At 38.0% G+C, this 18,982-nt stretch overlaps 1 protein-coding gene across 5 annotated transcripts in view; it reads right to left on the bottom strand.

The window, feature by feature from the left end:
* ABCC8 (ATP binding cassette subfamily C member 8) overlaps positions 1 to 18,982 on the bottom strand; it is an 80,906-nt gene that overhangs the window by 23,722 nt on the left and 38,202 nt on the right. For 4 of the 5 annotated variants that reach the window (XM_075047976.1, XM_075047979.1, XM_075047977.1 and 1 more), the window contains 10 exons: positions 17,049 to 17,154; positions 16,718 to 16,828; positions 14,661 to 14,736; positions 14,464 to 14,569; positions 9,724 to 9,759; positions 8,080 to 8,115; positions 5,483 to 5,581; positions 4,557 to 4,641; positions 3,209 to 3,289; positions 1,512 to 1,649 (listed from right to left, as the gene is read on the bottom strand). In XM_075047976.1, coding sequence (XP_074904077.1) covers positions 1,512 to 1,649; positions 3,209 to 3,289; positions 4,557 to 4,641; positions 5,483 to 5,581; positions 8,080 to 8,115; positions 9,724 to 9,759; positions 14,464 to 14,569; positions 14,661 to 14,736; positions 16,718 to 16,828; positions 17,049 to 17,154 — 874 coding nt within the window. The remainder of the gene's footprint in view (positions 1 to 1,511; positions 1,650 to 3,208; positions 3,290 to 4,556; positions 4,642 to 5,482; positions 5,582 to 8,079; positions 8,116 to 9,723; positions 9,760 to 14,463; positions 14,570 to 14,660; positions 14,737 to 16,717; positions 16,829 to 17,048; positions 17,155 to 18,982) is intronic. The other variant, XM_075047978.1, reaches the window with a different exon arrangement.

Genomic DNA, 18,982 nt, shown 5'->3' with positions numbered 1-18,982 from the left:
GGGCCATCGCATATACTCAAATTATATTTTTATTTACAATTCCTTAATAAGAGAAGATAAATATTCCTGCTGCACTCCATTGGGTAAGACCTGCTAAGGCTTAATGAGACCTCTGCTTAGGGAAAAAACCAGAACTATTTCTTAATAAATATTTTTTAATTATAAACTTAATTAATACAAGTCCTTCCTGTCCTACAGGCTGTTTGGAACAGTATATTTCATAAAACAATACTGAAGCCAAATTAGAAGATAATTAAAATAATTCTCAGAGTATCTCATAAAACACAAACACCTACAAATGGGTCTGACATTCATAAAGAAAATTAAAAAGATTATACTGATACAAAGGCCATAGCTGTGCATATTAAAAAAAATGCAAATATATAACAATTGAAAAAGTGGAAGTTAAGATAGACCTCGTAGGGAGGGGAAGAAGGCAAAAAATTCCTGTATCCTGAGACACACTAACGGGAAAACCAGAACTATGTTGAGAACAGTAGTAATTCTTAAAGGTGTACAACTGAGGGACAAGGTCATGGCAGACACCATACAGGATAAATGTTGCCCACCAACAACATGATCAGAACAAGATTAATGTCTATCTGCAACTTTACAGCAAGCCAATATGAAGAACAGAAAGCAGCTGAAATACGATTATTTCTTGAGACAGAGTAACTGCTGCTATAGTGTTTGCAAGCTGCAAATGACAGAGAAGTCCTGATAGGAGGCTTAATTGCAGTCATCAATCCCTCTGGGCAAGAAGACCTGTGATGTTGTAGCTGCATAACTGTAGGAGAACTAAGTGCAAGGCCAGTGTGAACCAATGAACTAAAACCAAAGATCCAAAAAGCCAAACCTCCTTATCCTGCTTGATTTGCTTAATCTTTGACATTTGCATTTGCAAACTGTTATAGAAAGCATACCTTCATTTTTTCTGTAAACTACAAGATATAACAAAGAAACCTAACAAAACAATTGAATACTACGCATTTCTTAAAATTTTGCCAACATACAAAGGGTAAAGATGTTCTTGATATATTATGCACTAGCACTAACCACAAGGAAATACTGTTTTTTCCCTGGTATTTCCATGCACCTCAATATCCATAAACACACCTTTTCCTGTGACAGCACAGACAAATTCCTTGTAACATCCCAGCAGAGGCAAATACATTACTCAAACATTTCACTGTTTTGAGATAAAAAAAAGAGCAAAATTCTCCAATAAAATTAATGGTTTTGGATGATAAATATATTTTAAATGTAGCCTGTTTTCATGAGAATATTAAGTATCAGCTCTATGAGAATCCAACCTGTTTAGATGTTCCAAGATAGGAATCCCAAAATTATGGCACCCCAAACTCACTGGCTAATTTTCAAAAGATCTTTGTTATGTCTCTTTTCACTAAACCACCACTTGGTGGAAAGATGCAGTGAAAGCCTTGTTTGTAGCAAGACATATCCATGCCACATTCTTGCCTCCTCAGAAAAAACGGGAAGAGCTTTCTTACCCAGTCAGCATGGGGTAAGTATTGCAGCTTGTGAGTTACTAGCACAATGGTCCGCTTGTCTTCCCGTAGCATTTTCAGGATCCCTTCTTGCATGAGATGGTCACTTAGGTGAATATCCAGCGCAGAAAATGGATCATCCTGTCACGAGGAAAAGAAGTCAGCTTTTGAAGCCAGCACTTACAGGATTTAAGGAAACTGACAGATTTTAATACCGGTAAAACTAATTAAATCAATATAGACAATCAAAAGAGGCCATCAGAAGATCCAAAATTGTTCTGAGGAATGGCTTGCTTAAATTACATAACAACAAACCTTGAACTGTCTTTTTGCAGTGAGTACTCATACATAGGGTAACATCAGCTTTGTAAATGCTATGATTTTGTGAGGCTTTCTGGGAACTGCTCCTCTCAACAGATGTGTTTCATAGCCTTCGTAACTGCAGTACGTTGTTTCTGTCAGACTCAACACAATGCAGCAATGTATGTCTATGGCATATATTGCATAACTGCTTCAGGGACAGTGACAAAGAGCACATTTTATTTCCCTTGTACATAATTGCCTTCCGATTTATTTTTTTTTTTGATCCATAAGTCAAAACTCCGTTAACAAAGAATCACAAAAGGAGAAATGTTGATCATTTTGATGACTCTGCTCAGATGCTTGATTTAGGACCAAGATTATCTTACTGAATCAATGAATTATATGGAATTAATTTAGGCATAAACTAATCTGTACCATCTTTTGGGGGACTTGTTTACCTAATCCTATTTATATGGTATTACAAATCTATTATTTCTGCTTGCACTAGTGATACTGGCTGTAGGATTTACTTAGTGTTATTATTTCATACTATTACATTACAGTAAAATGAGGAGTGCTTAAAAATCAAATTTTGTTTGGTTTGTTTTTTTTTTTTCTCCAGATGTTTGCTGATAAAATAGGGTTGAATTTGAATTAATTCTGCTTTCTGAGTGACATCAGCCCAATACTGGATCTGCTGATTTGCAGCATCTGGCCCAACTGCTCTCTGCTGTCTTGCTTTCTGGCCATTGCCTGGAAATGCCCTACACATGAAGCAAGCACATATTGATCAGTCGTAACAGCTGGGTTCAAAGCTCCTTAAAAACTGATCTTAAGAAGGAAGTCCTAAATTGGAAAGCCAGCAAGCTCACTACTGATGAGTGTGTAGGATGCATTCATCTTCCCACATACCAAGTTTTTAGAGCCTGCTCTCACTCCTTTTTCCATAGCACTTCTGCTGAAGCTGGGGCAGGATATAAAACAAATAGTTCAGGGTGGGAAGACAGCAGTGTTTATTGCAGAAAGGAAACACCCCAGACACAGGACAACGTTAATTTTAGGCCTGAGGCAGCTTAGGAATCTCATGATTACAGCTGAGAATATTAGATTTCTAAGTACCAAAGATAAACACAAGGATCAAAAAAAAAAATAAAAAATTTCAATAGACCGAGAGGCAAAGCATCAGCATTTCAATTTGTGTCCCATTACCTATCTGTTTGCAGCATTTACAAATGCTTCTTACCTGCAGGCTAGCTAACAATGACTATAAAATAAACAGTGTACATTTAGCTTAGCTCAGTGAAGCACAACGTTCCATGCGTGTTACCCATGAAATGCTCTAAATACTCGCATCTCGTGCTTCTGTTTGGATCATAAACATAACAACACTTACTCACCAGGAACACAACATTTGTCTGCTGGTAAAGTGCTCTTGCCACACTGATACGTTGGCGCTGCCCTCCAGACAGATTAATACCCTGGAGATAAGCAGGAGAAAAACAATCAGACAGTTATAAAAACATCAACTGAATATTCATGTTCTGATTGGATTATCCACAGAAGCCTTTCTGGACAAAGAAACCCAGAGAAATTTTTCAGAAGTGTGGGCCTGCAATTCAGCTGGGAACACAGTACACAAATTGTTAGAAAAGCCAGAGCACTCTGTCTGGAGCTGTGCTCCATACATACTGGAGGGATGGGAAATGTTTAATGGTTTGTTGTGACATAATGATGTAGGTGGCATAGATATTCTGCAGGCAGTCTAAACTAGACTCCTACTCAAAAGTTAGCCTTATGAGTCTGTCTGTGTCCTGTTTTTTATTTATTTTTATAATCGTATGCTGTCATACTATATCAGCTCCATCATATACTGTAATCAGTAATTGCTAGCTGGGAGGTCAGACCATGCTGAGATGAACATTACCTGGTTGCTATTGTGCTTGTTTTCAGCCCTTAGTCCTCTGCTACCTCCCCGCTCTAAGTTACTTATCCTTCCTGTGATCCACCTGCAGTTTCACAAACACCTTAAGCTCTCATAAGCCAGTATTGCTGCCAAAAGACGCTACCTCACCTTCTCCCTCCCCTCCACTTCACTCCTCCTGTCAAAAAACCATTTGTTTGGCTACACAATGAATTGGGTTAGGAACTAATCCATTTAAAATTAACATGGTAGCCAGTGTGGCGATTAGACATGGAAATGTATCCTTAAATATATCCTTGTATGTGGTGTTTTGTTGTTTTTTGGGGGGGTTGGGTTTTTTTGTTTGGTTGGTTTTTTGTGACAGTGCCAGTATATGCCAGAGTAAATTGTTTACGAATTTGTGACTTCTATTTCCTTTCTTGTCACTCCCTAATCTTCCCTGATATGATAAAGCTTAGTTTGCCATTGATTAAACACCTGCCCTTCTTTAATGAAGGGGCTCTAAAAGTCTACGAACTATTTATTTTTATGTTACTCCTAAAGAAACCAAAAAATGCAGTGAAGTCAGGATATTTGAGACAGCGGCTGCAGAATTAGTCAAACATTCTGATAGCAGCACATTTAAATCATTGCATCTCACATAAACGACCATGTTTCCATGTTTACTGAGCAACGCGCTTTCAGACTAATGACCCAAATGTACACTTAACTAAAAGATGACCTTTGTTGCCAAATAACCACTAAGATTTTAAGAACACAACAAAATAATAAAACCCCCTCTCTAGATTTAAAACAAAAATAGAAGTCTGTAGCTGTTTACTAACCCTCTCTCCAATCTGGGTTTGGTCTCCATGAGGGAGAATGTCAATATCAGGCTGGAGGGAACAAGCATCAATTACTGCTTTGTACCTGCGGAAATAAAAAAGGTAATGCAAAATCCACACAGATACTGCTAAAGAAGCACATTTCCTACTTGCAGAGGAACAAAAATTAACCAGCTGGAAAAATCACACAGTGGAAAACATTTTTGTTAGCCACTAATTGTTCTAATGGGATCTCTTTCAATCACAGGCAAGTAAATATTTCAGCTAAAAAAAAAGCATCTTAGGTCACCTTCCCAATTAAAAACATTTAATAGTTAAAACCAGGCAAAACAAGCACAACTTCTTCCATGGTATATTGTTATTGTTCAGCATTTAACTTTTTTCATGCCCAGGGCCTTTGTTTCTTGTTTCAATATCCAAGGATGACAGAAGAAAACATAGCCAACCACTTCTTTTAAGGGCAGGGGTGATAGGATAGCAGCAATTAACTTTTAAATATTTTAGAATGTTTGGGTGGGCCTTTATACTGAATAAAAAGGCAGCCCATTAATCCTTCACAATGTACCAAATACTGAAATGGTAATAAACATTCTTACTCCCGAACAGCTAATGTCCTTCTAAGACAGTTAAACTAGTCAATTAGGTGTAAGAAGAGAATACTGCATGCTAAACAAACATGGTACTTGGAAATGAAAACACTTCTACACTTAAGTTCAAGTGAGACTAAACACTGTCTCTCGTGTCCCTCAGGAAAAACATGGTCAAAGGGGGACTGCACAGAACTCAAGGTCTTTTGTCATGTTCAGGCAGGGCAGTACGTTTATTACTAGAGGAAGATGGGGACCCATATGTGAACTGAGGCCTATGCAACTCCATTATTTAGCAAAAAGGGGAGTAAAGCATGTAACAGTGCAGAAACCTGTTACCTCTGTTTGTTAAAAGGGCTTTCAAATGTGATATTCTCTTCCACTGTGGCATTCAGCAACCAAGGCTTCTGTGATGCATATGCTACTGAGCCTCTTTTCCTGAGGGGGGAAAAAAAAGCTCCCAGTTTACCAGTGCAGGTGTTTTTGGAAACCATTTTCTTGTAAAGAAGGGACAACTTACCAGGTATGATCAACAGGCTCTCACCATGCATATTTTATTTCATAGGTATTATTATTATTACTATTTAAAAATAAAATTATCTGCCTACTAGTGAAGCAGTAGTGCTTTTTTGGCTGTTGTGCACTAAGGGCCTCAGTAAGGCACAGCTGGGAGAAAGGCAACTTTTTTTTTTTTTTTTTTTTTTTTTATTAGAGCAACTGATACTGTTGGAAAACTCATTGGCATATCACCGTTCCTCCAGAAAAGGGCCAAAAGAGGTATCATACGCCTAAAAGTGTATCTGTTTTCTTTCCAGCTATATCAGCTAATCCAATGAAAAAATAGGACCTCTCACCCAAATGTAGCCTTTGTCTGCTAGACAGCCATTACAGCAGCTTCTTTCTAGTTGGACCTGAATGCAATTCAAACCATGAGCTGCCAAATTACACCAGGCACTTTATCTTTTTTTATCAGGAGTTAAGGTCGCTTGCCCTGCTCATTTTTTCAGGATTTCACCAAGGTTGCTTAGAAGTCATTAAAGGATCCAATTTTCTTTGATGACCTGAAAGAACACACAGTTACATTACCCTGCTAACATGCTTCCAAGTTCAAATGTCTGATGGCTCATTAGAATTTAATTATGTTTTATGAATTCTCTTTATTGGAAAATGACACAGAAAAAAAAAACCCAGAAAAAATTCCCCAGGCAGTCCAGCCCACAGTCCCAAAATCTAATTCAAAGAGCATTCAGTTCAATTAATATGAAATTTTCATCCCATTGATTGAGAAAAAATTGCTCTGAGCATTCCAAGATGAAAATGTATTCCCTTCCTTTTCATTGCTTGAAACTATGCTTTTGCTACTCTTAATTCTCCACGTGATTGAAAAGTTACTTCTAAATTGTTTTTGAAAAATAGTAGCAAAGTTTTGAGGAAAATGTTTTTACAACTTTCGTAAGGAGCGTTCTTTTGTTCAGTGAAGATACAGGCACTGCCAGCAAGATGCACTCCATGCTGAGTACCAGCACAATGCCTGGGAACACCATTCACATTTGGCTTACTTAAATTCTGCTTTGAGCCCATTGGTGAGAATTAATTACTGCAAGGAATTTGGGAACAAGCAATAAGCTTGCCAAAATTCATCACAAGACTTAGAATTTAGTAAACACCTCCAAATTAACCTTAATTACCAATTGTCACTAGGATGACATATCAGGGCAGATCATATTTTGACATAAGCAAAAAGCTTGCAAATGCTTGATCATATGAGAAATCTATTGTGTGTCTACAGTACTTCTTACAGTAAAGAGGCAATCAAACAAAACTTTTTCTGGAACTGTGAGAAACGTGGCCAAAAATCCAGAGAACAAAATATTCTGAGGCGGAGCGTGCAACACTTTCTCTGAAAGCCTGCCTTGAACCTACCTAAGGTTTCACACTTAAAAGACTGAAAGCAAACAAATGGCTTAGCAGACAAAGACTTATGAAGAATTTATTCTGCAGGTGGAAGTAATTGCCTCCTATCCCCAGACTGCATAAATAAACATGCATTTTTGTCAAAGGAGTGTAATTTTTTTCCTCTGATAACACAACATAGACTAATCATAGCCCCTTAATTATCACAAAGAGGCAAACAGCAAAATTTGACCTTTCAATAAATAGGTAAAACCTTCCCTGAGCTCCCTGGAGACTATGCACTTTGGCTAATATAGGATCAAGCTTGTTCATTAATTTAGAATGAGAAACAACATTGTCAAGATTGTCTGTTTAAAGTTATTAATCTAACTCTAAGTTCACATTTCAAGTCCAGTAAGCTCAGTACATGTTCAAGATCACTGAAAATAAGACTAGTTAAGGGACATTCATATATGAATCTCACCGTCTTCAACCTACCAAGTCTGAAATATTGCCAATTTTTAAAAGAAAATAGATGCACTTAAAATGCAATGGAGTTATGATTACAATGGTAGGGAAATAATACATTGCAAAGCCTTTCCTGTGTATTTTGGATTGCTGACTACAGTTGTATATTGATTATTTTGCACAATTCATGAATTTCTAATATCAGTCAACAACTCAAAATCAAACATTCTCCAGATACGAGAGAAATGTATACTGTCCTGTCCTATACTATTACTGCATGAACAAAAAAAATGCTTCCATTATTTTCAGCCTGATGGTAGGTAATAGAGCATTCTGATATTGCCAGTCCTGAGTATTCAGGAGTGTACTTTTTTGCTGTTATTAAGGGCAAGGGTCATTTGCTTATTTTTATTTCTAAATCTTGCAGTAGCTGCATACAGAGACAACCTATCTGCCTTCTAAGGAGGAACAACTCATTAAGTGCAGATACTTCTGAAGAATGTTCACAGAGTCACAGAATGGCTGAGGTTGGAAGGGACCTCTGGAGGTTCCCATTAGCTTTTAAAGTGTCATACCTGAATTCCATGTCAACAGGAGATTCTTTCTCTGGGCTGCAGAAAACAAACACAAGGTGGTTTTTGTTTTTTTTTTTTTTTACAATTTAATGATTGTAGACAATGCAAATAATACCTTAAAGTACTATCACTATGCTATCATTAAAAATACTTTTATTTCTGTTACGTAGTCATTTTGTAACTCTTAAGTATGTTAAAATTCTGTACATGATATTGACCTAAAAAAAGTATGGTTAAAGCTTCAGTTTTGAGAAGCACTAAACAATCTTGCAGAAAGTATTCAACACCTATGAGCAAATGCTCAAGATCTCACAAGACTTTGGCTCAAAATACTCTCTGTTCTGAGAACACCAAAAATGTTCTATAGGATGCAAGTGCAACAAAACCACCAGACATATTTCTACAGCACTTAACCGACCCAACTAGTATTCCCAGAACCTACGATAATGTAGGTAATTGTTTCATACAGTCTTATATTCTTTCCTACTTTTTAATATGCTCGCCATACTGCTGTGCATGTTATCTCACTATTTGCTGTCCATCCCCATAACAGTTTCAAACATGTGAATGTCTATTTCTGATCATATTTCTCTTGTATCTTAATAGGTTCAAATGGTTTCACTTTAACTTGGCCCACAAATTGCAGTCTCTCTTATACAGAAAGAACTGTGAGGTTTCTGAGTATCCTTTGCCATGAGGCTTAGTCTTTAGATACATGAAACTCCCTCTTATACTACACAGATGGGACAGAAGTTTTGCAGGACTCAGCCTGACAAACAGGTAACAAGTCTGAGAAATAAGGTAAATGGGAGAGAAGAGACTGATAAATCTAAAGAAAAGGCAGTAGAATAGTTGGTGTGTCACAGAACCAAGAAAATATTCTGGTCAGCAGAAGACATACAGTTTAGCCTAAGTCAAGAAAAGGGACAACATATGACATTTTTCCTCTGCCAATTTCAGTGACAAAGTTCTCACTGACTTCAGCAGGGATAAGATTGTCACGATTGTCACTTTTACAAGGTTTACCATTCTGGAGGTTTGTGTGCTACGCCAAAAAAGACAAGCATGCCAGAAAGCTTTGCTCTCAGTTGATTTTGGTAGATATTCCCAAAATCCAAGCTGAGCTATGTTAATCAGGTAATAATAATTTCCACGCATGGATCCCTTGCCAAGAGATGGACTAATCTGCTACTCCCCACACTTCTCAGTTTGTGTGTGTCTGAAGAATGCTATGTGAGAAAATAAACCTATGACAGGATGTAAAAAATGAAGAGAAGGGTAATGGGAAGAATTTGCTTTAATAAATTAAACCTTTAAAGCAATACTTGATACTATTTTTTAAAGTGTAGCACTAGGGAAAATTCTGGTTGAGACTTTGAGAGAAGAATTTTTGCAGACATACAGGAAAGTTAGGATACGATTTTAAAAATCGCCAAACAGCAATGTTTTCATAAAGGAAATCCAACTCTTATTTCCGTAAGTCACATAGGATACAATTTTTGAAACCACCTAAGCTAGTTAAGACAGTGAAAGTTTCACCGATTTTTTGAATTCTGACTCTGAAAATGTTAAGCACAGATTTTAAAAACCTTTGGTTGCTTCTATTGCAATTGATTTAGTAGGAAGACCAATACAGTACCATACCTGACATCTTCCCCCGTCTCACTGTCAGAAGTACAGCTGCATCACAAATAGAAAGCAAAGACTGTTTACTTAAGTAAGCACAGGCAATCTGCCCCAGAAAGAAAAACTATTAAATTCCACTTAGTGCACAGACTGCAAACAGTATTTATCACAGAGCTGCAGCGCAGCATCTGTTCCTTCTACACAAACTGACTTGATTTTAGAAGTAAAAAAAAAAAAAATTGGTTACTTTTTTTTTTGCTTACAAACATTTAATTTGACTCAACAAATAAAATCACCTCCACTTTGTGCTGGAGGTACTAACAGAACTGAGAAGCCCTAGTGTGACAAGAATGCAGTTCCATTAAAAACGGACATTTTCAGGGAAAACAAACTGATAATTTGTGATACTGTATTTTTCCATGGCAGTAACTGCACCTTTGCAGCATATAAAGGGTTAGTCTGAACCCCAAATCCCACCTTCAGTTGACTTGCAACATGCTGCATTCTGTATTAGCCCTATCCTTGGGGGGATGCGCCTGTATAAGTAAATGTGCGTAGGTCTGAGGGACAGACAGGTTTTGTTTTCGCTATTTTTGAATGCATATGAAGATGTTCACAGAGTTGTTTTGACAGGATGACTGGTCATACTTATTACTGATACTAAAGTCAGTTCCATTGAAAAGAATGAAAAATCTGTGTGTCAAGTGGTATAAACAAAATCAAGGAGGAACAAAGTTTTTCATGCTTTAAAGAGAACAGTCTCATAACTTTATGCTAACATCATTTGCTTATAAATATCCAGGAAAGAAAACAATACCTGCAGTTTAAAAGGTTGGTTTGCGACACCTCCAAAAAGTTAATGCATCATGAGTAGATACCATATCTAAATTCAATTCACTGTAGAATTTGAGAGCACCAGCCAGCCACTAGTATCTTTATGCCAAAGCTCAGTGCACTGAACAAAGCTTTTCCACAGTTACCTCGCACTCCACTGGTCTTAGTGACACCTTCTCTAAACACTCATGAACCTGTTGCATATCATTAAGTAGAAACACATTCTTTACAGAAAATATCAAGGGGCTGAAATAGTGAATATTTTTTTCAGCCCTTCCATGCACAACACGAGGACCCTGAACAACAAATACCAGTTCCTGCTTCACGGGCCACCCCAAAGGCAGCCAGGTATCCATTCTACCAGGGAACACCCTGGTAACTTGTGGCATGTAGTATTTGTGTGTGACAGTGACTCCCTCTCCACGGTGCTCTTCTGCTACACCAGCCTGCAAGAGAAAGCTGTGCAGCTCATATAATCCATCAATGGAGCTGAAGCAGCAAAGATCAGCCAGGGTCCCTCATGGCTAGCACAATTTACCTGTGCTTACTGCAGGCATGCAACTTTGCTCCCATTTCTGCTCAGAAACCAGGGCAAAGCACCATGCTCCCAGGGCACAAACGATTCTCAGAGAGTAACAGGAGATGCAGCAGTGCACAGCAATGTCCCAACTTCCTCTGCTGTGTTCTTTTGCTATACAGCCACAGGTGCCACAATTTTCATATGCAAGATCAATTGTCAGATCAATTCCCTGACCTGTGTTTCTATTCTGTAGCTGTAAAAAATTAATTCTCCATTTACAGTTTTAGCTCAGCTGTTTCAAGCCACTTTTTCCCACTTTTACTTTGTTTTATCCCTCCTTTCCCTGGATATTCCTGGCAATTAAGGATGCATTCATCTTCTACCAGTGTTGAAATGTTAAAGTAATGTATGTTTGATAATGAGGTCTAGAACTAATTTTTCAAGGCATATAGAAGTCTAAAGATGCAAATATGTGCCTACTGAGATTTTCAAGCCTTCAGATCTCTATTTCCAATTTAAATAAAGTACCTGGATGTTTCCGAAAACTCCAGTAAACACGTTTATAAAAATCAATGTACTTTTTAGGCATCAAAATAACTGTAAAAATATTGTCATTTGATGGAAATGGCCAACTCCACATTGAGTAAAAGAAAATCTACTGTTAACAGTCTTAACAAATCTAGCACTTCCTTCACATTATAAGGACTCTACATTCACATGAGAGTATAAATGTCTTGTTTAGAAACAAATGACAATCTTGTTTGAGCAAACTATTTCTCATTTCAGTCAATTTTCTGATATTATTTACTCCAAAAAGACTTACACTATAAGCTGCTCCCTGGACTTGAACTGGGACTACTCAAAGTGAGATACTGCCCAGAAGAAATTAGCATGGCATATACTATAATTATTTACTCAATAACCAATCAAATCAATACTATTTACCATCTGTTCAGAATGTAAATAATTATTTCTCTATTTTTGTTAATCTCTAACCATATTATAAAATATTTACGCTAAGATGCTCTCAGCCTGCTTTGGACAAGGGGCAGTAATCTGAGATGGATCTTCCAGGCACACACTGTATTACAAACAACAAAAAATCACAAATGAGCCAGTGCTCACTTCTGATTAACCAATTCCTAGCCCAGGAATAAATTACATTTCTTTTTAAGGCTTTGAAACAAATAATTTTTATAGGAAGCAAATAAAGATGATATGCAGCTAATCCTGTTTTATCAATAGACTATGGAGGCACAGAGGGAAATGACTTGTGCAAGGTTATCCATTAGTCCAAGGGAAGGGCCAGGAATAGAATCCAGATTTCTTGAGCACCGAGTGACATGTCAGCAGGATGTATCCTTCATCTTCATAGCTATGACCTTGGAGGAAGGGAAGGGGAAGGAAATTTGGAACTAAATAATTGACTATTCTGTAACATGAATGACTGAAGCCAAGCATTCATCTCATCCCAAAGAAAGAGCTGTAACAAGGATCTTAATGATTTTGGTGACATTTTATTGCCTGAGCTAAGGCTACAAGCTCTCATGATTACTTGGTAAGACTACTCTCCTTGAACCTGGGATAATGTTGCATGTACCTGGTCAAGCATTACTATTTTCTTATCAAATTAAGGAAGCTTTCATCTGATAGCTTTACAACACAGGTGTGCAGCCTACACTGACTGCATCCATCACTCTGAATAGACAAGTGCACATGATACCAGCTCTGAAAGATGAGACAGAACATAATCTGTCCCAGTGCAGCCAGCACTTACAGTGCTAAGACTGTTTCAGCCACAAGCCCCTTTATACATATCTGACAGATAGCAAAACAAATGTGATAACAAGTGAATTTTACCTTGGGATACTCTGGCACATATAGAAGACATGAAAACCAGTTCTGACCTTTACACTGTTGTGAAGAACATACTTCTAAACAAGTGCTATTTAAAAACACAGTCTCATCAGAACCATCATGTCATCTGTTTTAGTTTAGCATCAGACATTCAAATTACACTTCTTAATCATGTTATGTCATCTGTAAAAAATTACAGCCTTGCTGAAATGAAATTAGTTCACCTAATAAGGCTGCAGGGATTCTGTATTGTTCCTCACCATATTTTCCTAAGCAGAAAATCGGAGTATGTTTTAATGGATAGATCACCACATTCTGGAACTTTGGCATCTGTTCTTGTCTCCCTCACTAGCTGAGAGGGTCACCTTCTTATGTTTCATTTTCCCCACCTGTAAAATAGGGAATCGTCCTTCTTTGTACTATTACTATTAAAGCATGTGCAAGTCTGAGTAGTGCGACTGCCTTACACATGAAGACGGGATATAAATAATCTCTCTAGAAACACTCAAGGAATTTGTGAGATTTGTTTCACAAAATCAGTGCAGAACCCACTGAGTAACAATGACCCTCTGTCCATTGGAGTGTGTGGATTTTACTTACAGTTGCACTGTTGTTCCTTCATTCCCAATCAGTTGGAAAAAAAATTGTTTCTCTAGGTTCTTCTGCAATTTGACAAGCTTTACCTACAAATAATTGCATCCCAATAGGCAATGTGTAGTCTGTATGGCTAGGAAGTCTAGTACTGTAAAATAAACAGGCCAAAAATGTTCACACACATTGATCAGCCAGTGTACTAGAAACGGCAGTAATTTACTGGAAATCACATACAGGAGTTGCAATATATTATACCATCTGTCATTTAGTTTGAGGGCCAAGAGACCAAGTCTGAATAGTACAGCTGTTGGAGTTCAATAGCTTTCTTTTCCTCCCTTCATGGCCAGTACAAAAGTTAGACACAAGTATAGCCTGTTTCTGGCTGTCAGAGCGCAGCTGCTGTGTCCTCTTGGGAAAGGGGGGAAGGACATGACTATCTCCCTCTTGTCAAACCAGGCAGGATGCACTGGGGGAGTACCCTGAGGTCACTGCCACTTATAAAAATCTCTTCAATTCCTCAGGCACTAGAGCAGTGCTGGGATGGAGCACATACCTAAAAGCACAGCCAAGGACCACTGCTGGTGAGCTGGTACCTCTTTATAGTTCCATTCAAAGACACAAACTCATGCCTGAAAGTGCAAATGCCATTCTGTAGCAGCACAACACTTCAGCTAATTAATTCTGATCCCAAATTAGTTACGATTTCACTCAGGTTATGTTGCTGGAGTACAGAATGCCCAAGTATGGTTATCTATTCCTATTAACAGAATAGATAATTTGTTTGACCCTGGCTGGGGGTTCTTTCTGATGTGCTCCCCTACCATTAGGGTAAGGTTTTTATCTTGAATGTACACCTACAAAACCCCTGACTCCACAAAAAGGTTCCCAGGATAGATTTTGGCTTTTTTCTGCATTACTACTCAAGTCAAGCTTGAATGTTTAAATAACACTACCTGCTCCAAAATATGTTCCCAGACATCTTCTGCATCTCACCAAGTATGGCTAGCAAGAGGGATGACTTACCGCAGCCAACCTGTCCTACAATCATTGTTAGCTGACCTGTGAGAAAAGAAGGCATATATAAATTTCTGATCTACCAAACGCTCACGGAAAAACATTTTATTCTGATATGTCTAATGTCATTTTGTACCTTGAGGGATTCGGATATCAATGTTGGACAATGCTGGAGGACCTTCAGGTGTCCAAGTGAAAAATCCATTTGTGATCTATGCCAAGATGGAGAGAAACAAGAAACAGAAAACCAGCTTTAGAGCTGACTTCTTTTTTGAACATCAGGGACACTTCTATTTTCATTACACTGAGCATAGGAAGAGAGTTAGCCTTTCCTCAGTGCAGGAAACTGATCTTCAAGTGAGTGATTTTTGTGAAGGCCTGTATTCTGATGTGCAAGAATCTCTGAACACAAACAAGAACAGCAGTTCGAAAATTATGGAAAATTCCTGAGGAAAAAAAATTTGCTGTTTAGGGTTTCTTTTTGTTTTGTTATCTGTAAGGTGTGCACATGAAATAAGTGAAGTGATTATGACACCATTAAATTATATACAGGGTCACGGTTTGCTCTCTGCAGAGCACTGAATGTCACTCTAGACACACTGCAGCATATAGAGCAATTACACAGTCCAAATTTCAAGCAGATTTGCAGAACTTTCCACAGAAATTGGATATTGCTGCCTATTACAGTATTTTCCTTTGTAGTTCTGATATGATTCTCAAATAACCTAGGCTTTGCTAGATACAGCAACCTTTTCACTGAAAAAGACTAAAAACAAGACACAAAGCCTGTTCAGGACTTTAAATGGAGGAGATTTCCATGGATACTGTGAAAAATAGGAAACAGGAGACAATTTTAAAAGGCCTGTATTTATACAGGACCCTCTTCACCCCCTTTTTCAGAGCCACTGAAGCCTTCAAAGCCTTTCAGCAATGCAAGGTACAACATTTTTTGATCTGAGTGGAATGGGACACTTTTATCCTACCCTGGAGAAAAAAAAAAGTGATACTCTTATCTTGGGAAAAAAAATGAAAAAATGAGCAAAAGAAAGTGCAGTGTTCCTCCCTTTAGATTACCAAAGGCAGCCAAAGGATCATCTCTCAAAAAAAAAGTCCCTTCATGGGCAATGAGCTGCAGATAGACAGAAACTGCAAAAGCTCCCTGACCCACGTGCCACCGGTGACACCGATGTCAGCAGATGGAGCCAAAGATTATAGCTGGTACTGGCTTTCTATTCCGAGACCTTATAAATACTGTCCTTACAGAGGTTACCGCTCTGGCCTCTCCTTTGTGACAAACTCCTTTGTTGTCACTCTGGCTGTCTCTTGATTCAACACCACCTCCCCAAAACCCTTTCTCAAATATTCCTCTTATTTTCTTGGAAGTCTATTCAAGAAGGATCCTGCACCAAAGCAGCATGTCAAATGACAGCCTCTAAAAAAAACCACACCCAAACTGAAAGCACTACCAGTTGTCCTATTTAATCCCATGAAACCAAATTATTCATTCTCTTGTGCAGGAAATGCAAGTGTAATAGCAGACTTCCTAAATAAATTGCATCACCACTATAAAAACCATCAGGATTTTTATTACTTCTGGCCATTTCTACAGCAAATCAATAGCATCAGTCTTCAAAGTGGCATGGGTAATTTTCATTTTTTCTTCAAAAAAGTTAGGTCTTTGGGGGTTAGTTTTTAACTTCATCTTGAAAGGCTACTAGGAATTTCAAAAGAGGAAGGGAAGACCCATAACAAGATTATTTTAGGAATGTCTAAAACAAATTCTTATCAATTTTCTTCAAACCATTTTTCTGTACAGGCATTGGAAACGGAAGAAAGTCTGGCATACATAAAAGGTCAGACCAGATGATCTTTTGAGGTTCCTTCCAATCTGGCCTGTTCTAAGTAGGAAATTTTTGTCATAAGAACAGGGCTAATGACTTAAACAGTTCAAATAGAAAATTGCAGAGTGAAATCTAGAGGAACATGCACAGCTAATCATAACATAAACGTCAGTAGTCAATTCTTAAAATGGAAGACATAGAAAAGAAAGGCGGAGGTTAATCTCTGACATGAGCACAAATGTCTGACAGTTCATATCAAATGATGGTTCTTGAATTTGAAACTGCCATCAGAATACAAAAAGTGACTATTAGTGAACTATAGTAAGTGTTATTAGAGTGACCTTCGTATCACCTTTACACAAAAATCATCTGCTTCTGTGATGTTAATGGGTCTTCTCATATGAGAGCTGTAATTGTTCCAGTCTTCCCTGGCAGGCCTCTTGCGGTTAACAACTTTGAGTGGCTGTGCAAAATCAGAAAGGCAGAAATAAGCAGTAATTGGTGGCAGTATCATCAAAATGTCCTAAACACAAGCAACCATGTTATGACCTATACAGGAGAGGGTATTAAAAAGAGCTTTTCCAATTGCAAGAAATAATCAGTAAGAAATGGAAAAGTAAAAAATTTGTTCTGGGTACAAACTACTCCAGCCACTTCACCTGCAACTAAACAGCATTACTCACCACCGCTTGGTATTTGCTGTGATTATCTGCACTTCTTAGCTCTGAAGATCTATCATGCTCTTCTCCAATTTCTTCACTTGACAGGAATTCACTAAGTTTCTGCACACTGAAAGGGAAAAAACAGAATCACACGTCAACCCGGAATGCAAAACTTTTGTTCACTGCAATGTTTATTAGATAGCATCCCTTTTAGTACTTCAACCACTGTCTGCTGCATGGTTTGTCTTCATTTTGTTACAGGCATATGAATATGTGCAATGAGAAGTGACTACAAGGAAGTTGACAAAACCCGCCCTGTTGTCTATTAACAGTGATGATATTTTAATGGCTTGTGCAGATGCTTCTCAAGTCTTGTATTTTCTGATACCACCAGAGAGATTATATAAAAGATTTTTTCAGGCATTTTGTGGGATGCAGACCACCTAAAACAGCAGCTCGTTTTAAAGCCACATGCTGACGTAGACTTAATGTAATTTATGTTACTGAAGTGTTGCAGTCAGTTCTATTGAACGGTCTTATGAACACTAGCAGTCTGATGAAATCCATACACTGTGAGCTAAATTCAACCAGCTATGATGAAATACGAAGCATATGAGGTGTGATAAAGGAATATACCTTAATGGAACAGTGTTCAACAGATAATATAAAAGGAATCCTGACAACCAGCAACAAAGGAGAAGGCATAAAATCTTCACAAGCTGCTTAAGATTTAATTAGCTAAGAGATAATGTGCCTTTATTACAACACTTAACAGATTATGACATCAATTTTATCTCTCTACCTGACTTTATAAAATGTATGCCTAATCTACTTACAGGGACAGCAAATGAAATTTGTAAAGGAAGTGGATTGAATCATGAACTCAACATCAACGGGGCTCAATTAGCTGGAAGTTAACTATCAGACTCCAAAATGCTAAAGTGCCAGAAGGCCTTCAGTTCCTAAAAATAGATTTATGGACAAGGACTAAAAAAAATTATTTTGGTATTTAGCCTTAGGCTGACTGGGGAGAAACAGGCAAATGATGCCACTGTAGCATAGTGATACATGGCTATCTGTTACTATGCAAATCTCAAAAAATAAAACCCCTACCATTTATTTTGCATTCCACTGTCAGGGATTTCATCTTCAGAAGGAGACAGTTTCCTCTAAGAATCTCATGAGATACCCCACTGGTGCCAGAACAGTGCTTGGACCAAGGCATTACAGCACTGTCTAAGGCAGATGCCCTGTACAGTTAGCACTTGTCCTGCAAGTAGAGATCGAAGCTGGGGACTCCCTAGGAGAGAACTGGTTCTACAGTTTTTCTGTCAACCTGCCCACTTACTAATGGCAGCTGAGGACTAAAAGATATACAGTGGGGTGAATTTAGCTAGAGCAGGTACTACAATCTAAGCAACTAAAAAGGGGGAGAATAACTATTTGGCATGGGACAAGAGGAGTAATAACTAATTCAGGACCAATGTTGGACCAAAATTCCTTAAGGGGAAGATTGATTATCTCAAAGAAAGAAATCAGAAGTCCCATTGCTAGAGATATTTATATCTATTTGCACAAAGCTCTGGAAAACAGGGCTAGGAATGATCTTACCTTTTTTGTTCAGTGAACCAGATGTTTAAAAGAACATTTTAAAAGACTTTAAATGGACCAAATGATGGTTTAGATGCTGCTTATACGGTGTTGGTATGCAGTTGCACCTACATTCTCTATAGGAAAATTACACTGACATTTTAATGATTGCTCTGAAGGTATAAAAAGCAGATAGAGAAGTTCCCTGTGTATCTGCTCCAGGGTCTAGAGGGGGAGGAAAAGAAGACAGCAAACTTATTTTTGGACCATGCATACCCAAACAAGACCATTCAATAGTTTGATTTTGCTCTCTGCTCTCTGGTTGCGTATAAGTGGCTGTACTTTAAGCGTCCTCTGCAAGACCT

Source organism: Buteo buteo, chromosome 16 (assembly GCF_964188355.1).
Source record: "Buteo buteo chromosome 16, bButBut1.hap1.1, whole genome shotgun sequence".
NCBI lineage: Eukaryota > Metazoa > Chordata > Aves > Accipitriformes > Accipitridae > Buteo > Buteo buteo.
This window is presented reverse-complemented; position numbering and strand designations above follow the sequence as displayed.